Genomic DNA, 7543 nt, shown 5'->3' with positions numbered 1-7543 from the left:
ATATATATATATATATATATTCTCCCTATGTACACCATCCATTAACTAATCAATAATTAAAAAGCCGATCTAAAATTATATGTAATTATTTTCAACGCCAATTCAATATATATTTTTTCCTCTTAATATTATTAAACATATTAAAAAACTTAAGGTCATAATTATATTTTATAATTTTTTTCACATTTTGACTTGGTAAAAAGTAGAGTTAAGTGTTATTCTTTCAATAAAGGAGGTAAAATGCTATTGATAGAAAATGGAGGGGTTAAATGTATTTTTCCCATTTGCATATTATACATTTTCGAGTCGACGAATTTAATTGCCAGCTGTCACTTCTCTTTCCTTCGGAAGGAAGCTTAATTACCTTATCTGATTACTAATTACTCCATTCAGTCGCTCACTAATCCACTAAACGACGGCGGAACGATCACCGACGACGACACCTTGAACCTTTTGCTTCCTCCGCCGCCGAGGACGCCGGATGCTACCTCTCCCTCCTGCCAAAGGGCACCCTGCTCCTCCTCTGCACCTTCGGCCGGAAGCACCGCTGGGTCCTCCGGCGTCGTCGTCGTCTTCGCCGGCACGATGATGCTGGGCGGCACCGCCATCTCCGTGGCCGGCCCACTGCCTCCGCCGAGATGGAATTCGCCTCCTCCGCCGCCGTGGCGGTGGAAGATACTGGCGAACGTCGACTGGTCGCTCACCCTGTTCCGGCTCCCCTGTCCATGCGCACTTCGAGAGATGCCGCCGCCGCCCACGAGGCCGCGGATCCCCCCGCTCAGCCTCGCCCGCAGCGCGGCCAGAGCGGAGGCGCCGATGGCGGCGCCTGCGCCAGCGAAGTTGGTGCGGGCGTTCTCGCCGCGCAGCGCCCGCGCAGCCTCGTCGTAGGCGCGCGCCGCCTCCTCGGCCGTGTCGAAGGTGCCGAGCCACAGCCGCACCCGCTGCGACGAGTCCTTGATCTCCGCCACCCACCGCCCCGACGGCCGCTGCCGGACTCCCACGAAGCGGCGGGCGCCGGAGCTGGTTGACTTCGACTTGTCTTCCGCGACGGCGGATTTCAGGATCCCATTTCCCGGCATTCTCTTCCGCTGTTAATTACGATTAATTAATGGAATTAACGAATGTCATTAAGCAGCTCTTAATTTATATAGATTAGGGATGATACTAGGCACTTTTGCATTTCGGTCCATTTTGTCGCATGCGTAGTTTTTATACTTTAGTCAGTTTGTTGGGGGCAATTTGCACTTCGTCCTTTCTGGCGCTGATGTGAACTCTGAATTTAATTACTTATTAATATTTACGTGCCAAATAATATGTGACATTAAATCAAATATGGGGTTTAATTAGAAAAATAAATTATTAATTAATTTAATTTATTTCCCTGGAATGATTAAATAATATTTTCAAAAATATAATTAATTAACTAACTAATTAATTAGAGCGCAAGTGGACAGAGCCACGACGGCCTCTATTAATTCCATAATTTAATGATTTGTACGGTTCCTAATTAATCCTAATTTGGCGGTATATTAATAATTAACGTATTCCAAATAATTCCAATACGTTGTGTCTACATATAACGGACAAAAATAACGTATGATATACCGTGTATTATATATGTCATTGGGGTGAGTTTTGTTATGTAACGGAATTAAGAAAGAAGGGAGAAAGCGACATGAAGTTGATGATAAGAGAAAGGGATGGATGAAATGATTGAAGGAAAAGATAATTAAATAAATGGAGTGAATTGTTTTAGGTTAAGATCAGGCTCCAAAAAAAATATATTATTTTATTATAATTTAATTCTTTTTCAATGGTAAAAGGGAATGTAGAAAGGAAAAAATTATTAGGGGAATGGAATGAAAATGAAAAAGGAATCGAATGGAATGAGAAGAATGATTCGTTATTTCATATTTTTTTTTTAGGTTGATTTTATTGACACAATGATTCCATATTGAGTAAACATAATTTAATTTAACAACAAATTTATTTATTAAACAATCTTATTTTAGATGTTAGTCGGGTCTTATTAGATCGAGATGCACATGAGAGGAAGATGAATAATATGATTTTCAAAAATTTTCTTTTACTTTTAAAAATAAAGTAAATGAGCATAGCGGAAAAAAGTAAAAATAGAAAAGTACAAGAACGCAAATAGTTTTACTTGGTTTGGAGCCTTTGGCGATTCTTACTTCAAGACTCAAGTCTCGTGGACCTATTGATGGGTAATCCACTAAAATACTTCTTCCAAAACTACCGGAAAAGAGGATCGAGTACAAGGAAAATGGGAACAAGTGTAACACACTACACTTTTCATTTTGCATAAAGTAAATACAAAATTTAAGTTCTTTACCCAACACTTTTGAAGATTATCGCCTTAGGCTCGATGTCAAGCGGCTCTTTAGCAATAGTTGGACACAGTGACGTTGTAGCAGAGCAACAACAGGAAGCCGGAGTAGTCGGAACTTCAAACGGATGTGTAGAATCTCGTAATGTTGGTGCAACGGGAATCGACAAGAGAGGGTGAATTTCTTACAAAAAAAAAAAATAACCCTTTCTTGTTCTTTTGATTTGACTAGGACAACTAAAATAAATATAATAATAAAATTGAACAATTAATGAAAAAGAGGCTCGTAAATTACTTGGTTACAACCTAAGTGATGGTTAATCCAAGGCAAATAGAAGTGCACTAAAATTTTTCTTTGTAGGTGAAGAAGCATCGTACACTCTTTAAAAGCTCAGAAAAAGACTAGGAAGTAAATACACAAGTTATAGTTCAGTTGTTTAATATTTCCTAACTCCAGGGGTCTGCTATAGCCCCTGGAAGATCCTATCTGTGGGTGGAAGGCGCCTTCAAGTGGATAAAATTGTTGGTGCAATTTGCACTAATGATCTAACTCGTGTTTTGATGAATGACAAGGGGATTAAAGTTAGAGTGTTATTGTGTTCTAATGTATTTACCGAGCGTGCAGAGATTGACGTGTCTAGAGGACCTGACACTCGGATAAAACCCAACTAGGTCTGAGGACCCGTTAGTTGGTTTGAAGCCTAGATAGGTCAAAGGGTCAACCTAATATCTGGCAGAAAGTCCAGCTAGGTTTGTGGGGCCTAACAGCTGCTGAAGTCCAGTTAGGTCTGCGGACCTGACAACTGGCATGAACACCTGGTGGGTCGAGAGGCTAATCGATGGACTACAAATTGGTAAGTGAAGGTAAGTCACTGGAGGAGAGTGACTAAGTGAGGACTTGTCCCGGTTGAGGGGACAGTATGCGTCAGTCCAATTTAGGTCCATTTTAAATCCCTAAATTAAGATCTTAATTAGTTCATGATCCCAAAAGGATAGGAACTAATTAAAACTCCTTATTATGATGGTACTAAAACTTATTTTGCAGGTTATATATTGTTGTGTTAGATTAACCTAACTTGCAGGACAAAAGGAGCAAAAAAAGGCCTCGGGTGAACAGTACCCTAGGCGCCTTCAAGCATTGGAAGGCGTTTTCATATTGTTCATGGAAGACGCCTTCGATGCTATAAAAGGTTCCTTCCAATGGATAAAATCATATTTTATTGCAGATAATGAGCAAGCTGTTCGGGATCAATTTTCGTACATTGGAGGTGCTTTCAAGGCTATGGAAGACGCCTTCCATGGTCAATAAAAGAACATTTCGAGCAAGGCTTAACACATCACTTCTACGATCCTCTACACATCCGTTTGAAGTTCTAACTACTTCGGCTTCTTGCTGTTTTTTCATAGAAGTCTGTCTACAAGTTTTTATCTAATTAAGTTTTTATTAATTAGATTGTTTTTGTTAAGTAATGTTAATGTAGGATTTTTCATGCATTTTTTATTTCATATTACAATTTAAAGCATGTAAATTTTCATATAATTTAAATTTATTTATCATAATTGCTCCCCCTGAATTCTTGGGTCTTCTCTCCGGACATTGAGATTTATAGTGTCTCATCTTTTGCACTTGAAGCATTCGATGTGGTCCTTTTTCCAGACACTAGATATTAGTTCCTCCTTTGCTTCTAGTTGTGCAGATCAGTTCTTTGGACATTAGCTTTTATAGTGTCTTTTTTCACTGCACTCAAAACATGTTATGTGATCTTTAAATTTAGAATTGACAATTTTACCTTCTGAATCCTCATTAGAATTCTCCCCCTTGATCATTATCATCTCAGATTCAGGCTTGGACACTTATTCTAATTCGAGTTCGGATCCATCAACCTCCTCCTCAGCTACTAGTGCGAAGAAGTTGATTTGGTCTTGTTCTTCTAGGTCTGGCTCTGAGGATAACTCTCCAGATTCAGCTCTCCGGACATTGAGATTTATAGTGTCCCATCTTTTGCACTTGAAGCATTCGATGTGGTCCTTTTTCCGGACACTAGATATTAGTTCCTCCTTTGCTTCTAGTTGTGCAGATCAGTTCTTTGGACATTAGCTTTTATAGTGTCTTTTTTCACTGCACTCAAAACATGTTATGTGATCTTTAAATTTAGAATTGACAATTTTACCTTCTGAATCCTCGTTAGAATTCTCCCCCTTGATCATTATCATCTCGGATTCAGGCTTGGACACTTATTCTAATTCGAGTTCGGATCCATCAACCTCCTCCTCAGCCACTAGTGTGAAGAAGTTGATTTGGTCTTGTTCTTCTAGGTCTGGCTCTGAGGATAACTCTCCAGATTCAGACAAGGATTCAAGCTCACTTTCGTCTTGATCTTCTAGCCTTGATGGAGTCTCATGAAGCTCGATCAATTTGGTCTACAACTCGAATGCATTCTTGTAATCCTCTAATTGGCACAAAATTTTGTTAGGCAAAACACTAATTAATATATCTATTACCTTTGTGTTTGCTTGTGAGTTTTGAGAAGGTTATCTCAGTGCGATTCAGTTGTCGAAATTGTTGCTTCCTACGAAGCATTCCATCATTTGCCTCCAGGAATTGAAGTAGACTTGATTGTACGGTGGAGGTTCATGGATGCTTCTCCCTTCTTGATAGGATGCCGACATTCTTGTAAAAAAAATAGAAAACCAATTTCCAAGACTTTCGTCTCGGGATTAGTAGTGCGGAATAAAAAAAAATCTTAAAAATTAAGAGAAAACACTTTTAAATAAAAAGAAAAGAATTTTAAAAATTGCTCAGAATACGGTTAAGTAATTTCATAGCTATGAGGCTCTGATACCAATTATAGAATCGAACGAGTGCAATAGAGGGGGGGGGGTGAATATCACACTCTTTAAAAAAAAAATCTTTTCGTATTTTAAAGACAAACATAATATGAAATGGAAAGTAAAAGACTCAGTTCGGTTACTTGGTTCGAAGCCTAGGTCGACTTCTACTCCAAAGCCCGCGATCATTGACCGCACCGATGGGCAATCTACTAAAACCCCTTTTTTCGAAATCCTAGCTCGGAAAGAAGCAGATCGTACAAATGCAAATAGAAGATAGTAACATACTACTATCTTTTTTTATATAAAATACAATGCAAGCTTTAAATAATTATATCGATGAGAGTAGAAGATGAAGCTCGGTCGGACAGATGGAGTTGCTTGCTTGAAGATGTGTAGAAGACTTATAACGTAAGTAACTTGTGCAGAGATGAACTTTTTATCAATCAGAATCCGTATCTCAGCCTCAGACCTCGAGTTCTCTTTTATAAGAATCGTCGACGTTCGGTCGACCAATCCCTAGGTTCGATCGATCAAACCAGCTCCCTTTCATCTTCGCTAAGGTATGATGCTGATTCGATCTTCGGCATTTACTATCATTGAAGTGTTCGGTCAACCGATCACCTTTTTCGGTCGACCGAACAGATAATTTCCTTGTTCGTCGAGATTCACACTTAATGTTGTATTGATGAGGTATTGTTCGGTCGACCGATCTGCTGGTTTGATCGATCGATCAGCTTAGCTTCCTTCTCTGCTTCTGATTGAGCTGATCTGTGCCACATCGTCAGGGTTCGGTCAACCGATCAAGTTCTAATCGGATTCGCTCTGGTTTAGTCTGAACTTGTGTTTGTTCTAAGTTAGTCTGGCTCGATCGACCGATCAGGCCGAACCTGCAAAACAGCGTTAAACAGGATTTTCCTACAAAACAGAGATTAACACAGTAATATATAAAATGCATGAGTAATGATAATTGACAATTCAACTGTCTTGATCTCAACTTGAAAACCTTCCCAGTTTCTTCAGTTGGATCAGCGAGCTTAGGTTGTTCCCTTCAGGAACATGACCTCACTGTCGCTTCTCCAGTTGTTTACCTCAACCTATCTACCAAACATTGGTCCTCCAGACTTGTTTGGACTTTCTCTGCTCAGCGTCTGACCACCTGATCCACTAAGACCTTTCTTGCAATACTACATTAGCCAGCAACAATAATAGTAATACAAAATGCTATGGTAAAACTAAACTTAGAATCACCAAGATCTGCTGGTCCTGTCGACCGTGCGCGGTCGACCGAAAACCATCTGATCAACCTTGCTTGCATTTTACTCCTCAAAAACTTCTCACTACCTAAGGTTATCTACCTTTAGGATTTTCACCATCTGGCTTCACTTACCATAACCTAAGGTTATCACCCCTTAGGGTTTTCTCCACTTAGCTTCACTCACCAAGACTCAGTATTCGGCTACCCAGGGATCAGGTCCTCCAGACCTATCCAACTGGCTTTCACGATCTACCGAGATTTTTCTTGCCTCAGTATTCGGCTACCTAGGGAGCAGGTCCTCCAGATCTATTGAATCCACCTGGCTTCTATGATATACCGAGATTTCCCTTTCCTTGCCTACAACTAGGACTTCCCTTGCCTAACTGTAGTTAGGACTAGTCACTCGGTTGACTTCCACCCTTGTCTAGCCACGACTAGGACTTCCCATGATCAAGTTCCATTAAACTTACTTAGACATATTTGTCGGACATTAAAACCTTGGAGGTCGATTGCACCAACAAGAACTTCTCTTTTCCTAGCATCTGGTCAACCTTGACCTGTTGAGACTTCTTTACCAAGTGATCGGTCAAATCTTTTACCCATTTGGATTTTTCTCCTTGTGCCAAGTATCCAGTCAATCCTTTGACCTACTTGGACTTTTCTCCTTGTGCAAAGTATCCAGTCAATCCTTTGACATACTTGGGCTTTCAATCACCAAGTATCCAGTGAACGTACCTTGACCCACCTGAACTTCCGCATACCTGGCTTCACTCACCAGAATTTTTCTTCTGCCTAGTTTTACTCACTAGGGCTTTCACCTGACTTCACTTACTATGATTTCTCATCTGCCTAGCTTCACTCACTAGGGATTTTCACCTAGCTTCACTCACTAGGATTTTCCAACCGCCTAGTTTCACTCATCAGGACTTTCCATCTACCTAGCTTCACTCATCAGGACTTTCCGTACCAAGTGTCTAGTTAACATTGATTCACTTAGATTTTCATCATCTGAACTTTTCATCTGTATGGCTTCACTCACCAGAACTTTCCACACCAAGTGTCCAGTCAACACTGCCCCACTTGGATTTTCATCATCTGTCAACCTTTCC

The 7543-nt window shown here is 40.3% G+C and overlaps 1 protein-coding gene across 1 annotated transcript; it reads right to left on the bottom strand.

The window, feature by feature from the left end:
• Positions 1–389: 389 nt before the first annotated feature.
• LOC121994609 (ethylene-responsive transcription factor ERN2-like) lies at positions 390–1079 on the bottom strand. Its single transcript, XM_042548586.1, has one exon. It carries the CDS (start codon positions 1077–1079, stop codon positions 390–392), a length of 690 nt encoding a protein of 229 aa, XP_042404520.1.
• Positions 1080–7543: the final 6464 nt, after the last annotated feature.

Source organism: Zingiber officinale, chromosome 6A, assembly GCF_018446385.1.
Source record: "Zingiber officinale cultivar Zhangliang chromosome 6A, Zo_v1.1, whole genome shotgun sequence".
Lineage (NCBI taxonomy): Eukaryota > Viridiplantae > Streptophyta > Magnoliopsida > Zingiberales > Zingiberaceae > Zingiber > Zingiber officinale.
The sequence above is the reverse complement of the archived record's forward strand: the minus strand, read 5'-3'. Positions and strand labels throughout refer to the sequence as shown.

Excerpts from the sequence above, each read along its gene's own strand:
- LOC121994609 (XM_042548586.1), bottom strand. The coding sequence starts at position 1,079 with ATGCCGGGAAATGGGATCCTGAAATCCGCCGTCGCGGAAGACAAGTCG.